Genomic DNA, 22134 nt, shown 5'->3' with positions numbered 1-22134 from the left:
CCTTTCTTGTTGTATAACTGAAACCTCTGACCATTTAACTGAAAATAAACGATAAAATGTTGCCCAAAATATCTTTAATAACAGTTACATGTGTGTCTATAACTACTGTACATATATATTTATATATATAAAAAAAATCTGTCATTAATCATTAATTTAAAAGATACAATTTGTATCAACAAGGAAAGGTGTTTTGTGGCTATCAAGGGTTGTGCTGATAGCTGCTAAGGAAAACTGTACAGTGAGCTTAGTGAATAATATTACTTTCACAAGGGACATTTTCAGGTATGTTTTGGTGTGTGGGTCATTTCCAAATTAAAAAATAAAACTTGTAGTAGATTTATATTAGTCACAAAAGTGCTTCAAACACCACTGTAGAAAAGAATATGCTACTAATGTCTGTCTGTGTGTCTGCCACAGTGTAAACCAGACATACCTGGTGCTGGATATCCTGCATGCATCTTGTCATCTCCATAAATGGAGCTGGCAAAGACCCACATCAGATGGAGGGTCAACAAACCAAACCAGCATGCCAAGAGATTAGCTGTTTTTATAAAATGCATTTTAAATCGAAGAATTAATTAAACATGAACAAGGATTGGAAAGAAGCTAAATGTAGTAGTCAAGCTATTGGTAGTTTAGCTCCTAACCCACCTTAAAGTGGGAATGTCCCTTTAAAAGATGGATAATATCCCAAACGATAAAAGGTTTAGAAGGCTAGAGTGATTAAAATCCTGTACAGTCCTTTGTAGACACTGACCTGCAGACAATTGTTTTGGTTATCACTGATCTAGCAAAAACAGGAAGTGAAATCATGTGCAAATCAGGCTTGCTACAGAAAAGAATCGGCTGCAATAGCAGCTAGCAAAAACCCATTAATAACATGCCAGAAACACCCCTTACTAAAACTGAGGTACACAGACATTTCGGCTGTTCCTGCTACTAAATTTGTGGAAAGATTCAGACCTCCTACTAACACAACAGCTCTGTAACTAACTTTATAACAAACATGAATTAACTTACAGGAAACATATTAAATAAAAAATAACTTATTCATTTCAGTAAATAAAATAGCATTAAATTGTACACTACAGTGCATTATCAAGAGCTACTTTGCATATCCTCGTGAAAAATCCTTTTGTGATTGTAATAGTGTCTGCTCAAGTTAAAAAATCTCATAACATGCACAACACTGTTATACCACAAAAAGTGAATAGAGAATAAAGCACACAATAACGTAAAGGAAACTCTACCCTTTAGGAAAACAGAGGAATGTGTTCTCACTTTAGCTGGGATACTGAGCATATGATGAGGACTGCACAAGCAGAAACAGGTCTTATTAAAACCTTCCAAATAAATAAGTAGTGCAGTACATTATTGTAGTCACTGGGATGGCTTTAGGATTGATGGAATAAAGAAGTGTGTCAAAGTAGCCCTGCAACACCCAGTCTAAAACACAATGAATAATACCAATCTCTTATTTTGAGGTTCCTTAGACTTGATTGCCAACAGTTATCAGAACACTTCTTATATAATAGAACAAACAAGAGTGAAAAGTGCCATAAAAAGAAAACCTCCTCAACAAACCAAGTTACATTGTTGCTAATTTTTTTTTGTGTTAAATAAAATGGTAAAGGTAAAATAAATTCATTTCATTTGCTTTGTTTTACAGACACCAGAAAAGTACAATGAAAACCCTCTAAGTTTTTATAAAGTGAAGCCTGTATAATATGGCTAATTTAGGAAGGAGTCTATTGCTGGGTGAAATTATTTTTTTTCTGTACATTTCAGAAGACAATTGTGCTTCAAATACTGAATGGCCATGATGGCGTAGGTAGTAAGCAATGTATTGAGAGCTGTATGATTTAAATTTGGATTTTAAAAATCCAAACGGCTGCATTTTACATTCAACAGAAATGTGTGGTATTTCTGATAGAAGGGGGTCCATCCCAAAATAACTATTTATGCAGGTTTCAAAGTATTTTGCTGTTTGTAACAACCACATTGCAAAGTTAAAAATAATAATACAAAATGCTATTGTAGCAAACCTCCCTCAGCTTTTGTGCTGAAGAAATAAAACGAGGAACACGTTGTGCCGGACGCGTCCCCGTTCAGTAACCTTGTTGGGACTGTTCCGCCAGAATGGCAGCAGCCAGCTGCTGAGCATTCGTCATGTGAGGACTCCTATTCATTACCATCTGCACCACGTCGGGTGGGAAGATATTGCAAAGGTTTAGAAAGACCTTCTCCCGGAGATCCTGATACCTTGAAGGCTTTGGGGGCTCTTGCTGGGGCATGCTGCGTCCCCAGGGCATCCTCCAGGACTGATCCCGGTTCTCGGGCAAGCTTTGGAATGTGAACTGCTCGTAACAAGGCTGCGTGGATTTACTGGGTAAAGAGTAGCCTTGGTGGTAGCCATAAGCATCCATCCCATAACTCAGGCTGTCCCAACTCCCAAAGTGCTCCTGGCCAGGATGGGGCTTCCTTTGCCGCAGCAGGGAGTTGTGGTAAAGTCGCGAGTCAGAATGGCTGTCAATCCGAGTCGAAACCAAGGCCCTGGTCTGGGAGTGCTGGTGATTCTGCGGTCCAGGGTAGTCGGTTGGGCAACTAGAGCGGGCCCCCACCACCGGGTGCTGCAGGTGAGGGTGGAGGTAGGGAATGGATGGCTTTAGATGAGATTTGGGCTCCTCGTGCCCAGAACTTTGAACCCGGGCTAAGGCATCATGATAGTTGTGGCCAAAAGGCTGTGAATGAAGGCGATTGTGGTGAGGAGGAGGAGGAGGAGGAGGGGGGTGGTGGTGGTGGTGGTGACACTTGAGGTTCTCCTCTAGCAGCGGGTCTGGTGAGCTCATGTAAGAGCGTTCGTTGTATCCAATGTAAGAGTCACTGCTGCTACAGCTCATGCTGCCTTCGCTGCTGCAGTCCGAGGCGACAGAGCTGATCCTGTGATCTGTGTCCACAGAAAAACGCTTGTCTGGGCTCCTGGGCCCCACGATGCTCAGGTTGGAGTATGCACTGATCATGGAGTAATAGTTCATGTCAACTGGAGAGTCACATTTGGGGTACTGCTCGTTGTATGCCATGGGCGTCCCGTGGTTTTTGGTCACAATCATAGGTGCTCTTTGAGAGGGATGAAGGGCGTTGCTTGTTGGGGCACAGGGGTGAGGTTTCTGAGAATGAGAATGAGGATGAGGGGAACTGCTTTTGATAACTGGCGAGGCAACAGAGCGTTTCTCAGCTTTGATTTTGGTGCTCAGCTTCTCTTCTAGCTCGTGGTAAGCTGGAGTCCTGATACTGGGGTCTGACTGTCTTTTTGGAGCCGTGCGCTTGATGTCAGAGCAGCTGTCGGATTTGGAGCTTGCCGGCATGCTGTGACTCTTGACCAGCCCACCTTCGTTCATTCCTTTGACCGCTGTGTTTTTAGCTATGGCACGAAGCTCATCCGCTACAGAGCGCTGGGGCTGAGTACCTCTCTCTGGGTGATAAAATTTACACTTATGCCCGTAAGTGCACTTTTTACCTGTTACATAAAAAATAAAAGGTAATTAAAACATCTATTCAATTTAAGAAACATATCAACGTGAATTCCCTTAGCCTGTGCATCCATTCCTCCAATAGGTCTATTCATTATCTCATTATTCATGCTGCTACAATCCAGGCTCCTTGCATTATGTGGGAGTTACAGTATAGTACAGTACAAGTTTGGGTGAAATAATGTTTTACATGCATCATTACTACTTTTTTTTTGTGTGTGTGTAACTATCACAAAACAAAACAACAGTTGAGACCACTGCAGTGATTCATTTGGTTTAGGTTGTGAACAGTGGATCTCATGAATGCCAGGTTGACAATTGTACCCCCTCTGCCCTCTAAATAAATAAATAAATAAATAAATAAATAAATCAAATTAAAAAAAGAAATAAAAAAGGCACCCATTTTCTCATGTGAATTAAAAGGCAGACACAAACTTACCATATGGGCAAGGTTGTTTTTTGTGTTCTGGTACGATGGCTCTTTTTCTCAGGAAGTTATCCAAGCTTGGGCCGTGGCGACCCAGTGGATCATCAGGTGGCATGAACCTGAAGATCAAGAAACAGTAACCTGGTTAAATAAATACTGCAGACAACAGCAGGGATATCAAGTTAACCCATCAAGGGCCACTATCCTATTCAAAGGTAATCGCATTGATTCATATGGTAAGTTCCTTTGCTTTAAAAATTAACAAGTTTAAAGGAAGATGCAATTGTGTTTTATCTTTTCAAACATTACATTTTTATATATATCTTTTTTTTTTACGGCACCTCCAACATGAATGTACTGGGGAAAAAAAAACCTCATACATGCAAATTGTTTTGTGTTTATCTTTCTATGTCTCATATCTCATGAACATTTAGGATAACAATCTGCTTGAATCTCTGCAGGCTTCCGGCAGCATAACAGTATTGAAACTGTTCTGCTCTGGATTGTAAATGATCTTCTGCTTAATGGTGATGCTGCTGCTCCCTCTGTGCTTGTCCTCCTTGACCTAACAGCTGCTTTTGACAACATAGATCACAGCATTTTTCTTGACCGCCTTCAGAAGTATGCTGGGATCTCTGAAACCTGTCTCTCCTGGATGTCCTCTTACCTATCTGGACGCATGCAGTCTGTTTTCTATGCTGGATGCAGTGGTGTTGCAAACCCGGTCACTTGTGGTATCCCTCAAAGGTCTGTTCTTGGGCCACTTCTCTTCAACATCTACATGCTTCCCTTTGGTCACCTCATCCACCAACATAGCCTCATGTTTCACTCTTATGCTGATGACACCCAGAAAAACTCAACCCTGGAAGCCCCTCTGCTATGGTCCGGCTCTCAGCTTGCATTCAAAACATCGAGGCCTGGATGTCTGACAATTTTCTTCAGCTCAACACTAGCAAATCTGAACTCCTCTAGTAGGATCTGAAACTCAACTTAAGAATCTCAATATAGCTGCCTTGAACCTCGGGAACTGTCTGCTGCTGCCTTCCCCCACTGTACGAAGCCTTGGTGTACTTCTGGACAGCAACCTTAACTTTGATGCTCACATCTCCTCTGTGGTCAAATCTTCCTACTACCACATTTGAAACATCTCCAAAGTCCATCCCTACCTTTCCCTCCCGGATTCGGAGATACTCTGTCATGCATTTGTCTCCTCTCGACTTGACTACTGCAACTCACTCTATGGTGGTCTTCCGGCACGCGCCATCAACCGACTGTAGTTAGTTCAGAATGCCGCCGCCAGGATCCTTACCAGATGTAAAAAACGTGAACGCGTCACCCCCCGTCTTGCCCAGCTGCACTGGCTACCTGTAAAGTTCAGGATTACTTTCAAAATTCTCGAGTCCCAAGTACCTCCTCAACCTGCTGACCCGCTATGTCCCTGCCTGCAAGCTGAGGTCCTCCGACTCTGGCCTGCTTGTTATTCCCAAGCAAAAGTGCACCACACTTGGAGAACGCTCGTTTAGCTTCATGGCTCCAATAAACGATATGTATTCATTTTATACTGTATCATCCCCAATGTTTACCTGACATGTGTCCTGCATACTTCAATAACAATACATTATAAACGTAAGATAAAAATAAATCTTAATTATAAAATTAAACAAATATATTCTACCATTTCCTGAACTGCGTTTCATTTACTTTCACAAATAAACAAACAGTTACTGTTTAGATTTTGATGAACTGAATAATAAAAAAAAAAACACTCAAAATGTGCTTTAGAAGAAAAACAAGCAAAACAGTACTCTTGCAAGTTTGTAGCAAAGAGAAAAAACTGCTGATTGTTTACAGGTAAATGCACATTATCTTCATTTCATTTTTTTTTTTTTTTTTTTTTGTTGTTGTTTTTTTTAATTTAGTCCTCGCCAATTATTTTACCCCGGTTTTCACCCCAATTTAGCATGCCCAATTATTATCTGTATCCTCGGCTCACCGCTCACAACCCCCCTGCCGACTCGGGAAACGGAGGCTGGAACACGCATCCTCCGAAACATGCTCCTGCCAAGCCGTCATTTTTTGCACTGCAGATCCACAGCAATGCCACCAGACCTATAGTGCCGGAGGACAACACAGATCTGGCGGCTCCACTGCAGATCCACAGGCGCCCGATCGGCCACAGGGGTCGCTGATGCGTGGCGAGCCGTGGATTCCCCTGCCGACCTAAGCCCTCCCTACCCGGGCAGTGCTCAGCCAATTGTGCGCCGCCCCCTAGGAACTCCCAGTCACGGTCGGCTGTGACATAGCCTGGATTCGAACCTGCGGTCTCCAGGCTATAGGGCTCATCCTGCACTCCGCGCGGAGCGCCTTTACTGGATGCGCCACTCGAGAGCCCCCCCCCCCATTTTATTTTCTTTAATAAAATACTGATTATTTCTTTCACTAAAACTGTTGTCTTCTTGATTATATATATATATATATATATATATATATATATATATATACAGTACTGTGCAAAAGTTTTAGGCAGGTGTGAAAAAATGCTGTAAAGTAAGAATGTTTTCAAAAATAGACATGTTAATAGTTTATATTTATCAATTAACAAAATGCAAAGTGAATGAACAGAAGAAAAATCTACATCAAATCAATATTTGGTGTGACCACCCTTTGCCTTCAAAACAGCATCAATTCTTCTAGGTACACTTGCACACAGTTTTTGAAGGAACTCGGCAGGTAGGTTGGCCCAAACATCTTGGAGAACTAACCACAGTTCTTCTGTGGATTTAGGCAGCCTCATTTGCTTCTCTCTCTTCATGTAATCCCAGACAGACTCGATGATGTTGAGATCAGGGCTCTGTGGGGGCCATACCATCACTTCCAGGACTCCTTGTTCTTCTTTATGCTGAAGATAGTTCTTAAGGACTTTCGCTGTATGTTTGGGGTCATTGTCAAGCTGCAGAATAAATTTGGGGCCAATCAGATGCCTCCCTGATGGTATTGCATGATGGATAAGTATTTGCCTGTACTTCTCAGCATTGAGGAGACCATTAATTCTGACCAAATCCCCAACTCCATTTGCAGAAATGCAGCCCCAAACTTGCAAGGAACCTCCACCATGCTTCACTGTTGCCTGCAGACACTCATTCGTGTACCGCTCTCCAGCCCTTCGGCGAACAAACTGCCTTCTGCTACAGCCAAATATTTCAAATAGTTGAGTCGCTTGGCCTTGTTTCCACGTCGGAGGTATGGCTTTTTGGCCGCAAGTCTTCCATGAAGGCCACTTCTGACCAGAATTCTCTGGACAGTAGATGGGTGTACCAGGGTCCCACTGTTTTCTGCCAATTCTGAGCTGATGGCACTGCTGGACATCTTCCGATTGCGAAGGGAAGTAAGCATGATGTGTCTTTCATCGGCTGCAGTAAGTTTCCTTGGCCGACCACTGCGTCTACGGTCCTCAATGTTGCCCGTTTCTTTGTGCTTCTTCAAAAGAGCTTGGACAGCACATCTGGAAACCCCTGTCTGCCTTGAAATTTCTGCCTGGGAGAGACCTTGCTGATGCAGTATAACTACCTTGTGTCTTGTTGCTGTGCTCAGTCTTGCCATGGTGTATGACTTTTGACAGTAAACTGTCTTCAGCAACCTCACCTTTGTTAGCTGAGTTCGGCTGTTCCTCACCTAGTTTTATTCCTCCTACACAGCTGTTTCTGTTTCAGTTAATGATTGTGTTTCAACCTACATATTGAATTGATGATCATTAGCACCTGTTTGGTATAGCTGTTTGATCATACACCTGACTATATGCCTACAAAATCCCTGACTTTGTGCAAGTGTACCTAGAAGAATTGATGCTGTTTTGAAGGCAAAGGGTGGTCACACCAAATATGGATTTGATTTAGATTTTTCTTCTGTTCACTCACTTTGCATTTAGTTAATTGATAAATATAATCTATTAACATGTCTATTTTTGAAAGCATTCTTACTTTACAGCATTTTTTTACACCTGCCTAAAACTTTTGCACAGTAGTGTGTGTATATATATATATATATATATATATATATATATATATATATATATATATATATATATATATATATATATATATATTAATGTTGTTATCGGAGAAGGTTAAATTAATTTAAAACCAACTTTTATTGCATAGACAATCTTAAGAAAAATATAAGCATATTATAAAAAATAGTTTTTTGAACATAACAGGCAATGCCAAGGCGATACCAAAATGTTGCTCCACGATACCGACACCAATTCTAGTATCACGATACTATCACGATACCAACACCAATTCTAGTATCACGATACTATCACGATACCAACACCAATTCTAGTATCACGATACTATCACCAATTCTAGTATCACGATACTATCACGATACCGACACCAATTCTAGTATCACGATACTATCACGATACCAACACCAATTCTAGTATCACGATACTATCACGATACCGACACCAATTCTAGTATCACGATACTATCACGATACCAACACCAATTCTAGTATCACGATACTATCACGATACCAACACCAATTCCAGTATCACGATACTATCACGATACCAACACCAATTCTAGTATCACGATACTATCACGATACCAACACCAATTCTAGTATCACGATACTATCACGATACCAACACCAATTCTAGTATCACGATACTATCACGATACCAACACCAATTCTAGTATCACGATACTATCACGATACCAACACCAATTCCAGTATCACGATACTATCACGATACCAACACCAATTCTAGTATCACGATACCACCAGAAAAGTAACAAGTTAAGCGGAACAGTAATAAAAAAATAGGAGTTCCTGTTATTTGTAATACTTTTACTCATATGAATCTTTTGCACCATATTCCATTATGACAAATCATAAAATGTTTTAAATTAAAAAAAAACACAGTACATGTAACACAAACAGTTATAACACAACATGCTAAAAGTTGAAGAAAAAAAAGTCAACATGCACCTGCTTTTCTAAGTTGCAAAACAAAGAACTTCTTATGCTCAAATTTACAGTAACTGGCAAGTGAGCAAGTAAACTCCACATTTTGCAGTTAGGTGAACTAGCCAATCATTTTAAATTCAAAATTATTGTCAGCACGCATTCAAGAATATATAAGTAAATAAGGTACAAAAAGTTATCAACTAGGCTCAAGTAGGCTCAAGCTTTTCATTAAAACTGGGAACAGTTTCAGCAACACATTTTGATCTCATCTGTTTTACTTTGACATGGTCTCAAGTTGTTTCACTAGTGGCAGGTTTTTTGCAAGAAACACGAACATAGCCACATTTTCTTGTTTAAGTGTGCTGCGTCTTGGACTGCAGATGATTCTTGATGTGCTAATCACCCATTTGGAAGCACAACTCGAAGCTGCAATGCACAGGTATTTTCTGGTAAACCCAGAAAGCAAGGGTAAACTTCCTGAATTTTTCTTCCACCAAGCTAAAGGATCTTCTTCAGCATCTATGTCTTCCATTTGACCATAGAGTATAAACTCGCTTGTCAGGCTTCCTCTTGCAGAGTGTAGTAGGTGTGCCTGCTAATGTGCTAATGCAGTTGTCTCACCTTTTTTTCTGCGACTTGATGGTGGATAGCAGCCCTTGCAAGTCAAGTTTTTTTTCTCTTATTCTCTGGATCATCTGTATTTTCATCAGACTTGTCTGTTGATTTGAGTCACACGTGTGATTTTCAACCTGCTGCAAAAGCTCTTCCTTGACTTCTTCTTGATTTGACACAAAAGTATCCAGAATTTCTTTCAAACACAAAAGTAACCAGAATTTCTTTCAAACATAAAAGTATCCAGAATTTCTTTCAAACACAAAAGTATCCAGAATTTCTTTCAAACATCTTCGGCATTTTGGCTTTCCGTTGTCGATGGCGTGGCTGACTTCATTGGCCAAAAACCCCAAATAATCCTAAATCAAACTTGTTGCATTTCTTACTTTTTTTTTTTTTTTTAGTATTGGTCTATATGGTCGGGATAGTCCAGATTTCCTAGTAAATGTCCCGCATCCCGATGCATAGGAAGAAAGTCCTGATATTTACACATAGAAAAAAAATTAATTTATTCTGGACAGTAGAGTTAGTGAAAACCACACGCTGTGCTCTTCGTGCAGCAAGAGTAAGAATGCTTCATTGCGTCTATGTTTACTGTCATGCTGGTAGTGCGGTGTTGAGTTGAGGGGATACGTCTTATTATATAATAGTGTTTTTTGCGTATGACCCCTCCCATGTGTATGATGCGTATAACCCTCCCCAGGGGACGAGCGTCCCGTTGAACAGTTTCCAAATGTTGGCAAGTATGTGGTTCCCCAGAGTGCAGATACTGGAAAAGAAACATTTTGGTATCGCGGTATACCGTTGGTACCGGTACTATCACCCATCACTAGAACATAATATTGTAAAGGTAAGATAACTTTAAGTAGTTTGTTTTGTAATTCAATTCAAAACAAAGTGCATTTTAACATCCATTTTAAGAAATAAATAACCATGTGATGGGTATCATCAAAGAAGAGCCGTGCTTACTACGAAACAAAAAAGGATTTCAAGAATTTGTAAACTCAGCGCCTGTATTCACTTTTCATCCTGTAAATTAAGAGATGTCCACGCACATATGACACTTCAGGTTAATTATATGTAAGGATTACAGTATTTCCTTTTTCTACCCATTTTAAAAAATATACATTGAAAAGATGGAAACTCACTTGTCATTGACAAAGGAATACATCAGCAATCGTTCATCAATAAACTTCTTCCATTCAGGCTTCTCGTTGGCCAGATCCCTGTAGTTGTCATTGGATACAATGATGCCGTCTGACTCATAGGCGAGCTTGACTATGAACCTGTCATCATAACAGACCACCCTCCGCCCCTGCACACGTCTGGAGGGGGTGAACACCAGGATCTTCTCCCTTTCCAGTTTCCGCAAGATTTCTTGGTCTATTTAAAAAACAAGAAAAAAAAGTACATTTTACACATCTAAACATGATAGCTTAGGACCCAACCCTGATCACAGGGCAAGGCAGTAACGCAAGGCATAGGTTGTTAGCACCTCATAATCAGGTGCCAACGAATGTCATCAAACATGGCCCTGTGGAGGGATTCTGGTGCCATGTTTTGCCCAGTTAAAATTCAGGTAAAATTGGGGAGTGGCCTCATTATCATTTTCACCTGAGCGATTTTAAAGATGGGTTTATTATGTGCAGGCATTCCGAAAAAATCTGACATTAAAATATAAATGCATTGACAAAAAAAATAACAAAATAACCTGGTGTTTTATCCTACAATTTCACAGGCAAGTCTGCAATACAACTTTTGATATGGCCCCTCCCTGTATCTGCAGGCTAGTAGCCGTGTACTGTATGTATGTACATACATACATACATACATACATACATACATACATACATACATACATACATACATACATACATACATACTGTGTGTGACGACCCAGCTTGATACACTTAGTGCTGCTTTATAAATGACAGCTTTCATTCAATCAAACAAAAACTTTCTTTTTTTTTAAATGATATGAAGCTCATACTCCATACCTGTGTGAAACAATTCCAAGCTGATTCATTTTATTATAAGCACATATCCGTTTCGTGTCAGATTTCAGGGTTAGGGTTTATTATGTTCCATACTGTAGATGTAGTTTCTTCACTGTACCCAATATAAGCCGTCCATGCTTATTTTATTATTATGGAAAAATGATAGAAAACACAGTTTCTCTTGATTTGCTAATCCTTTCTGTCTCCCACTTTCCATGGATTGACCAGCGCTAACCAAATCTCGCCAGTGGCCAGCCTCTGCTCTATGCAGGACGCTCTTGAGTTTGCACATCACATTGACTTCCATTTTTTAACATTTGTCAAAATCAGGCCCTTCGACTTTTTCATGGGGTGTCAACATCACATTCTTACAAATAGTTGTACATGGTGAACATATGTTAAGGCCGTCTATTATGGACATGAACAGTTAATGAAAGAGTACCTGTTATAAGGGCATCTGGTCTCGACTGTTCTTTTCTCCAAGCGGGCACAAACACTGTGATGTCTTTATGGCCACGGTCCAAAAACCAGTCCACTGCCAGTTTAATTCCGTGACAGGAAAACACTTCCTTGTTGCCATGGCTGAAACATCAATAATAGAACATCTTAGAAAACTTGCACTGGAATTTGAATGGATTTCAAGGCCAGCCTATTTGTAAAGCTTATTGACATGGAGAATCGAATGGTGTGATTAAAGCACAGTGGAATCCAGAAATTAGAATTACCACAAGGGACTGAATTACATGGTGATGATAGAGAGTTGGATCTTTCAGATTAAAAGGGGCTAACATATAGTGCGTTAACACTTAAAACTCCGACCTGACTTGAGTCGACTGGATTCAAACATTCTTCTCATTTGTGCCAACCGTTTACACTTGAGCAGCGTGCTAAGTGGGCTCTGAACCAGTATGCACGTGCAGAGCCCCTGAACTAAAGTGCATGACCTCAGCCGTCATACCTCCTGACCTCACTATACATGGAATGAAAAGATAATAGACTTAGTGCAGTGCGGTTTCCTGAGTTTACAAATTATTGAAATTCTTTTTCATTTTACAGTTAACATGGGCCTTTATCTGGCCGCTAACAAAGATACCCAGCATATTATTATTTCTTATAGCTAGTTAAACTTCACTGTTTGTCCCCCTTAGAAAACTGTTTTAAATACTGTTAGAAATAATAACTGAACTACAAATAATAACTGAACTACAAGTTGCAAATAAAATGAAGCTTATATTGTGTTTAATAATATTACATACACACGGTTCCTGCATGTCTAAGCATTAAAATAGGGTTTATATTACTGGTAGTTTAACATTCTCAGATATAATTATATATATATATATATATATATATATATATATATATATATATATATATATATATATATATATATATATATATATATCAAAAACTAAATATTTAACACTGCACAGCAGTTTTAATTTAAGAAATAAACAGTATTTCACTAAAGAAAATGAACAATAACACCGTGTAACAATTTTTTTTTTTTTTTTTTTTGTTCCTGGGAACATGATGGGAGACTACATTTGGGGGCTGATTCGTGAAAGTGATTCACAGTATAATCGTAAATCTCGAAAAACTACTCACTTCTAAATCTTTTGTAGTCATTTTTATATTATTTTAGTATAAATACATGTTAATTTGGATTCATATGTTTTTTTTCTGACTTTATGTGAACGAAGACACAAATTCGCCCGTTTTCTCATTGGAAATAGGTAAATTTCAAAATATCACTGTCCTGGTCACAAAAGCAAAGTTTGTGGGGAATAATAGCCATTTTCTATACTTTTGAGGCATAAGCAATTAGGAAATAACACTTACTACCCAGGAACAAAAATTGTGTTACATAGTGAATCAGCTGTTTTCTTCTGTTTGTTCTAGACCTGGAAGAGTACTGTTTTGCTTCTTTTTTATTTAAAGGTGTAGTCAGTAAATAACAATTGTGCATAAAGCAGTGATAAAATGTGAATATATTCTTCATGTTTATAGACCTTTATGGAATCACCAGGATCATTCAAACCTAAACTATAACTATTTATTTGTTACAATTACACAGAGTTATCAGTGTGAGTAGTCCGACAGTGAGAATGTGTGTGTTTCGAGATGAATGATACTCGCTAACAGTATTGGAGGTAAAACACCGGAAATCATAGATGGGTGTATTATTTTGTAATTAATTTATTTGTATCAAGTTTGCCACTGTTATTGAAGTACGCTGGGCATCATTCAAGTAAACATAGGTGGGCAGTACAGTATATAACAAAAGCAGATCATATTAACTGAAATCTAGTATTTTGTTGGTTCTCCGTTTTCTTGTCATATCAGACAAGTGTACTTTTTGTGCCTCTTATTACCAAGATAACGCTAGGCGATTAAACATAATAATAGCAAGCACCGTCTCTGATCACTCCAGTCTGTCATGTCCATGGCTTCAGCTCAGTGTGTTTATGCGTCCTGTTCCGAAGGAGATGGCTGAGTAAGACTGACACCGAGGGTGTTGCTCACAACGTGCCTCTGTGTGAGCTGACTCAGGGACAGACGCATTCACAGCAAAGAAAAAAACAGAACAAAACCGTGCAATTAGGATGGCTGCATTTACACTACAAAAAAAAAGGCGTCCTAGAGCTAAGAAGCTTAAAAGTGGCAAGTGTAAATGGGTTAAGAGTCTTACAAAAAGGATTATGCTGTTTGTAAAAAATGCTGAGGTGAAAGAAAATGTTTTTGCATTGCTACTGCATCACTCATACAAATGTATTATACAGTGGAAGCCAAAACCAGCTATAAAAATGGCAAAATACTGTCTGCGATAAAACTGAAGTCAATGCGATATGTAGTTTAGTTAACCTGTCCTGATTGTGTTTTTTGGTACGTACACAACCTTCATTTTGCCATTGTTCAGCAGGGCTGTTATCTACCAGAAGAATTGCCTTACACTGCAAAAACAAAACAGGTTTGAGGCACAAATGAATACAAAAACCATGACTTGAATATATGTGGCTGGTCATCCAGGCATTCTTACTTGCTTTGTAGACAACAGGCAGATTACGCATATTCACATGGTGAAAACAGCGTGGCTTTTACTCTTTCCGATGAGAAGTGGCAGTTTGTGCTCCCCAGTTTTATTAGCTGTCAGCACTGTGACACGATCCTTCTGTTACTTGTAGCCTTCTTTTTGCGGATGTTCCCTCGTACACTGTGTCTTGCAGGGCAGCAATTTTCAAAAAACATCATCTTCATCTGTGTTATAGATCTGTTGTTCTTTATATCCACCGGCTTGTATGATCTCCTTCAGTTCTGCTGGATAATTAACAGCTGCTTGCTGTAGATTGTTGCTCCCCTTTTAGAGTCCCTTCACGGATGACATGTCTCTTTTGCCAGCACCAAAACCAACCTCTGCTATTAAATGACCTTTAGTCATTTGCAAAGTCTTGTGCTTTTGCTTGCAGGATTGGGCCTGAAAGAGGTGTCCCCTGCGTGCGTTGTTGTACAAGCCAGGTGTATAGTGTAGTATCAATGTCATTATTCTCTGCCATTCATTTTTTTTTTTTTTTTTAATTTAGTCGTTGCCAATTAGTTTTTTTTATTATTTTCTCCCCAATTTGAAATGCCCAATTATTTTTTTTTTTAGGCTCAGCTCACCGCTACCACCCCTGCGCTGACTCGGGAGGGGCGAAGATGAACACACGCTGTCCTCCGAAGCGTGTGCCGTCAGCCGCCCGCTTCTTTACACACTGCGAACTCACCGTGCAGCCACCTCAGAGCTACAGCGTCGGAGGACAACGCAGCTCTGGGCAGCTTACAGGCAAGCCCGTAGGCGCCCGGCCAGACAACAGGGGTCGCTGGTGCGCGGTGAGCCGAGGACACCCTGGCCGACCTAACCCTCCCTCCCCCCGGGCGACGCTCGGCCAATTGAGCGCCGCCCCCTGGAAGCTCCCATCCACGGTCGGCTGTGGAATAGCCTGGACTTGAACTCGCGACGTCCAGGCTATAGAGCGCATCCTGCACTCTAGCGAGTGCTTTTACTGGATGCGCCACTCGGGAGCCCCCCTTCTCTGCCATTCATGTTTGTTTTCTTAGTGCGCTTTCTTTACAGTCAACTTTATGAATGAGTACTCTGAGCTTCTCTTCATCTTTTATCCATCCTCTCACAGTTGACTTGCCAACTTTTCTAGGCTACATTTAATATTTTTCTTGTGACTTAAAGAAAATAAATATATAAAGTGTTTGGAACAGGAAAATAAGGTATATTCACAACACTATTTTAATTATAGCAACAGCAGCCTTGGTAAAATGATTACAATAAAAGCTAAGGGATATTTAGTGTTTTTGTAATACAATACATTATGAAAAGTATTTTTTTCTTACTGGATCTCAAATTCAAACCATGAATTGAAAGCCAGAAGACTATGGCATCTGTGTGTCTGCTTACACTAGCAAAGGGCAAAGTTCACAGAAGCGACACAGGGACCCCAGAGATTTGTGAATCGGTTACTAGTCCGGAAAGCTGAACATTCAGAGACAAACATACCATACATTATATATATATATATATCAGGGAGATTATATAATCTCCCTGATAAGTGTCAAAGTAAGCAGATGAATACCATGGGAAACAAGCCAGGTGCAGGAACTGCAAGCAATACAGTTTAAAACAGGATTGCAATTAAATCAGAGGGATAAACACTTAACTCCCAGACCACTACTTTCAGACTGTAGCTCTTAACTCCAAGCACACAGGATAAGTAACAAGCAGCAGCACTCAAGTCAAGAATAGAAGAGCTGATAGGAACATGTCAGAGGTTTGCTACACATACAATCAAATGACATTTGGGTCAATGCATGTGAAATAAAAACCTTGTTGCCTCTTCAGAATCATTTGACGATATTTAAAAACTGAATGATACCATTATTTTGGTTTTTAGTTGCTGAGAGTTTTGGCCAACTTTTAATGAACTTTTCATCAATCTTGTGATTTAATTTCACATCACATAGGAATGTACTTTACTCTTGGGTCATCCAGAACTTTGGGAGACGTTTACAGTAAGACTAACATGGACACAGTCAAATATCAATGGCCACAGGGTCATCTCAAGGCCTGGAGGAGGAGCAATATTATTGGATATATCAACCTCTGAACTCATTGCTTACATGGTCCAGATTTAATTGACAAAAATTATATAATGACATTTACAATACAGCTATTGCAAAAAGTTTAGATATTTTCTTTAATATCATGTAATCAAAGAAACAACAAAATATGGAAAACTGCAAAGCGGTATGTAATTCGTGAACATAACATTATTCATCAGGTTTCATTCGACTTTATGAAGCAAAATTAGTAAATTCTATAGGGCGATGCAAAACTTTTGCCCATAGCTGTACAATCTTCTAGGTTAATACTTTTTTTTTTTTTTACTTCAAAGATTAAATATCTTCAACTGACATTTAAATATATATGATTCCTTCTTTATGAAGTGTATCTCCTACACTGAGAATTAATTTTGCACATCAAGAAGGACTGCATACTTCCTTTGATACTGGTAGGCATGGGGAGTGATTGAGGTCATTGATAAATCATTTGTTTAACTCGTCTACTGTAGAGGGCTTTAAAAGTAAGCTATATAAGACACCATGTCTTGTCAGTGTTAAAAGGCAGGGACTATACGCTCAGTGACAAGTATCACAGCTTGTACTTAAACACCCCCTAGCTCTGATTCTGGATGAAACGCAGTAATAACTTTCCAAGGTGATGGAGACCTGCAATTTGATGTACTTTGCTTATTCTATGGACCCACTCAACATACCCAGTTTCATCAAAATATGAAGTTATTCAAAACTTTTAGATTCATTGTTTAAAGCTACAGTTCAAGGAAGACAGACCAGAAGGAAGTATGGGCACTGTTTGTTTTCATATGAATATAAACCTTTTTTGTTTTGCTAATATTTGAACAGTCTCAACTTACCTCATGGCCACATTACTGCCATCGAGGACTATGGGCCTCAGGTTGTCTGTGTCATCAGACAGCTCTTCTTCAGAAGGTGAGTCAGGACGGTGCGACTCTGTGGAGGAAGAGGATGAGATACAAGACGAAGTAGAGGAGGATGAGGAGCCACAGCCCCCACTGCTACCACCTGACAAGGCCTGGTCAGCCTCAGACATGCTCCCCAGCTTCACCAGCTCCCCCAGGATGTCATTGATTAGCGCCTCTGGGCCCAGCTTGCTCAGAACGAGCTGGACCTGCTCCTCACAATACCCTAGCTTGAGGGCAAATTCCATTTTGGTCTGGTACTCCCTGACTACATCCGGTGGTTTCTTGTCCTCTTTGGGTGTCCCGTGGTTTTCCTCTGGCTTTAGATCCTGTGAGATCTCAGTCCTCATAACCACAGGCGTCTCCATGCATGGTGACCGGCACAGCTGCCGGTGGGTTTTTGTAAAGGGGCTAGAGTCCGTTGCTGTGCTGCTGCTGAGGTGTTGGGACTCACTGTCAGAACTCTCCTCTGAATCCCCGATGGAACTGTTGCAGGTGGTGTCCTCCGCGAAGCTTGCTGAGCCATCCTCCTTCCTGGAGTTTACTTTGTCCATTGTGGGCTTCTCTGTCCTAGACCACAGTGAGGTTGCGCCGAGCTGTTGGTCTGTGCTCTCCACATGTAGGTAATCCAGGTCCAGGATGGCATCTATTCCATCGTCCAGGTGATCTTTCAAGCCCATGAAGTTGTCGCATACGCCTGGGTCCGCACTTTTAATATTTGGGTACTCTTGGAAGTAAAGTGTCCTGTAATCCTAGAAATGACAAAAGAGATTATATATTCAATCACAACGGAGATAAATCCTGTTCTCCGATTGGCTGACAGGGTATACGTAAATGCCAATCATGGATAGTAAACTGAGCATACCTCTGGAGCTTCTATCAGTGGCCTACTAACCTGCTGCAGTAGAACCATTTCACACCACAAACCCAACAAACACTTAATGGCTTCAAGAACTGGGGTTACACTCCATGAAAGGAGCTATGGCTTTACTTTTTGAATATAGTCCACACTTGTGGTTGCTTTATTCCTCTTATCCCTCAGCTGCTCACTTCATGAAGTGTCCTCTTGGCAATCATTTAAGTATGTTTTCTGAATACCAGCCAAAGAAAACCGTCACCAGTTTAATTCTTCTGTGGCCCATATCAATCCTTCTTTAACAGTTTTGCCAAAACTGAACATTTATTACTTCATGTCTATCAAACATACATTTTAATTTAAAACTCCTTAGTTATAATTATTTTCTTTACATGTCCAATTATATATATTTTTATCATTTAAAATATTTGTTCATTACAAAAGTACTGGCACCCCTGTTTTAGTATTTCGAGTGTCCTGCTTTTGCTTTTATTACGGCTTTCAGATGTTTATGGTCAATCTTTACCAGTGTGTTACATCTTGAGCTCAGACAGACTGGATACACAATGCTTTGCTACAGGTTTTCAGATCAGTCCAAAGCAATCTGGTGATTGCGAAGCCCATTCCAGAACTTTTATCTTAGTTTTCTTCAAGAATTCCAGAGTTGACTTAAACATGATTCGCACAGGACTAAAAACCAGGTGTCCTAGCAGAGAACGTCTAGTCATCAATGAAGGTCGGTAAATTTAAAATGAAATGCCATATTGTGGACAGAGAGGGCGCTTTTGTGCATTATTTGTAGACAATGAACCGGGTTTAAATAACTAATTTCGTTGTACCTTTCTCTTCACAAATGCATCTTGAGATTAAATGTGGCCTTTGCAGCATTTGTCATCGCAGAATGTAATGATAATAAGTGTGGGTCAGAACAGCTTTGAACCTGCTCACACTACAATCTGAATGTTTTTAATTTTAAACACAGCTCCAATATTATAAAGTACAGGCCTAATTATCAGTGTAGAACTAATACGTTGTTGTGCAATTCGATGTACTGCACTGTAACCAAGCTGGCAGTCTGCGGTAGCTATGGGAAACTTGATTTCCTGTTGCCAAGAGGGTTTTTAGTGAGAGTTATTCACAGTGGTCTGCAAATCAGAGATATTCTGCAGTACATCACTATTTCTGCAACCTAAGGGTGATTCTGCAAATTTGCAGCATGATCTGTGATCATGTTTTTCACAGGGGACTACAGTCAATTCTCGTTAAAACGAACTTGGATCAACCTCATTTCCTGACACTACTCATTTTTTTACATGGTCCTAGCCAAATTTAGCAGTCGCTTTATTGTAAATTCACAGAATACGAACTTCCTGTTTATGCTGATTATTTTGGAGCCCCTTCATGGAAGACAAATTGAACAGCTGAGTGTAAAGGATATTGGGAAATGTATTAGCTTACATCTGAATTAGTGCCTATGTACTGCTATTTTAGTGCTGTTTTGGACCACTGATCCTATGATGCATTTTGATTGCCATAGTGCTCACTAATCAATGCCGTTTCCATGAAGCAATGCAAAGAATGTGCATTACCCTTGCTTTTGTGGTTTAAAAATGCCGGTGATCAGAATGCGACATGCAGATTTCAAGTGCAGTTTATTTGCAATGTTAAAAGTTCACTTACAGCCGTATTTTCAATAAAACACAGTGTTATTTTAAATGTATAATACTTTTCATTGCACTGTAATTGAAATCTGATTTCAGTGTTACTGTAACTTCAATAAAAACTGACAGTATGAATTAACTGACAGTATGGCTTAAACTCTTGATAATACGAATTACTGATAAGACGATTGTTTTTTGCTGGTCCCAGGAAATTCGTATTAATGAAAGCTGACTACAGTATATATATATATATATATATATATATATATATATATATATATATATATATATATATATATATATATATACACACAGTGCCTTGCAAAAGTATTCAGACCCCTGACCAATTCTCTCATATTACTGAATTACAAATGGTACATTGAAATTTCGTTCTGTTTCATATTTTATTTTAAAACACTGAAACTCAAAATCAATTATTGTAAGGTGACATTGGTTTTATGTTGGGAAATATTTTTAAGAAAAATAAAAAACTGAAATATCTTGCTTGCATAAGTATTCAGCCCCCACACATTCATATTTGGTAGAGCCACCTTTCGCTGCAATAACAGCTTTAAGTCTTTTGGGGTAAGTATGTACCAGCTTTGCACACAGTGTCGAAGTGATTTTGGCCCATTCTTGGCAGATTTGCTCCAGGTTGTTCAGGTTGGTTGGACGACGCTTGTGGACCGCAATTTTCAAATAGTGCCACAGATTCTCAATGGGATTGAGATCAGGACTTTGACTGGGCCACTGTAGGACATTCACCTTTTTGTTCTTCAGCCACTCCAATGTTGCTTTGGCCTTGTGCTTGGGATCATTGTCCTGCTGAAAGGTGAATTTCCTCCCAAGCTTCAGTTTTTTAGCGGACTGAAGCAGGTTCTCTTGCAGTATTTCCCTGTATTTTGCTCCATCCATTCTTCCTTCAATTTTAACAAGATGCCCAGTCCCTGCTGATGAAGCATCCCCACAGCATGATGCATCCCCACAGCATGATGCTGCCACCACCATACTTCACTGTAGGGATGGTGTGTCTTGAGGCATGGGCAGTGTTAGGTTTGTGCCACACATAGCGCTTTGAGTTTTGGCCAAAAAGCTCTATCTTGGTCTCATCTGACCACTAAACCTTTTCCCACATCGCAGCTGGGTCACTCTCATGCTTTCTGGCAAACTCCAGACGTGCTTTCAGATGGTACTTTTTGAGTAACGGCTTCTTTCTTGCCACCCTCCCATACAGGCCAGTGTTATGCAGAGCTCTTGATATGGTTGACTGGTGCACCATTACTCCACTCCCAGCCACTGAACTCTTCAAAGTGATTGTTGGCCTCTCTGTGGCTTCTCTCACAAGTCTCCTTCTTGTTTGAGCGCTGAGTTTTGAGGGACGGCCTTTTCTTGGTAGTGCCTGGGTGGTGTGATGCAGCTTCCACTTCCTGATTATTGATCCAACTGTGCTCACTGGGATATCCAAACACTTGGATATTATTTTGTACCCTTTCCCTAATCTATGCATTTGTATTACTTTATCTCTAACTTCTGTAGAATGCTCTTTGGTCTTCATTTTCCTTCAGATTCACAGCCTGACCAATGATCCTTCAACAGTGGGGTTTTTATCCAGAAAATGTGACAGCAACTTTAATGGTTCACAGGTGGAAGCCAATGGTAAGGTAATTGTGTCCTCGTTAGGGCAATTTCTTTCATCGGTGTAAACTGGGACCTTCCACAGCACAGGGGTTGAATACTTATGCAAGCAAGATATTTCAGTTTTTTATTTTTCTTAAAAATATTTTCCAACATAAAACCAATGTCACCTTACAATAATTGATTTTGAGTTTCCGTGTTTTAAAATAAAATATGAAACAGAACGAAATTTCAATGTATCATTTGTAATTCAGTAATATGAGAGAATTGGACAGGGGTCTGAATACTTTTGCAAGGCACTGTGTATATATATATATATATATATATATATATATTATTCAGGGCTGGGGTCTGGAAAAGTCTTTGTGAAGCTCTGCAAGGCCAAGGCA

At 39.8% G+C, this 22134-nt stretch overlaps 1 protein-coding gene across 3 annotated transcripts in view; it reads right to left on the bottom strand.

The window, feature by feature from the left end:
• LOC117405176 (probable ribonuclease ZC3H12C) overlaps nt 1-22134 on the bottom strand; it is a 44795-nt gene continuing 22661 nt past the window's right edge. For all 3 annotated transcript variants that reach the window (XM_034008017.3, XM_034008019.3, XM_034008020.3), the window contains 5 exons: nt 17528-18345; nt 11986-12125; nt 10695-10929; nt 3973-4079; nt 1-3520 (listed from right to left, as the gene is read on the bottom strand). In XM_034008017.3, the coding sequence (XP_033863908.3) occupies nt 2112-3520; nt 3973-4079; nt 10695-10929; nt 11986-12125; nt 17528-18345 (2709 nt within the window). In that variant the 3' untranslated portion in view covers nt 1-2111. The remainder of the gene's footprint in view (nt 3521-3972; nt 4080-10694; nt 10930-11985; nt 12126-17527; nt 18346-22134) is intronic.

Source organism: Acipenser ruthenus, chromosome 9, assembly GCF_902713425.1.
Source record: "Acipenser ruthenus chromosome 9, fAciRut3.2 maternal haplotype, whole genome shotgun sequence".
Taxonomy (NCBI): Eukaryota; Metazoa; Chordata; class Actinopteri; order Acipenseriformes; family Acipenseridae; genus Acipenser; species Acipenser ruthenus.
Note: the sequence above shows the minus strand (reverse complement) of the source record. Positions and strands in the feature narration are given on the sequence as shown.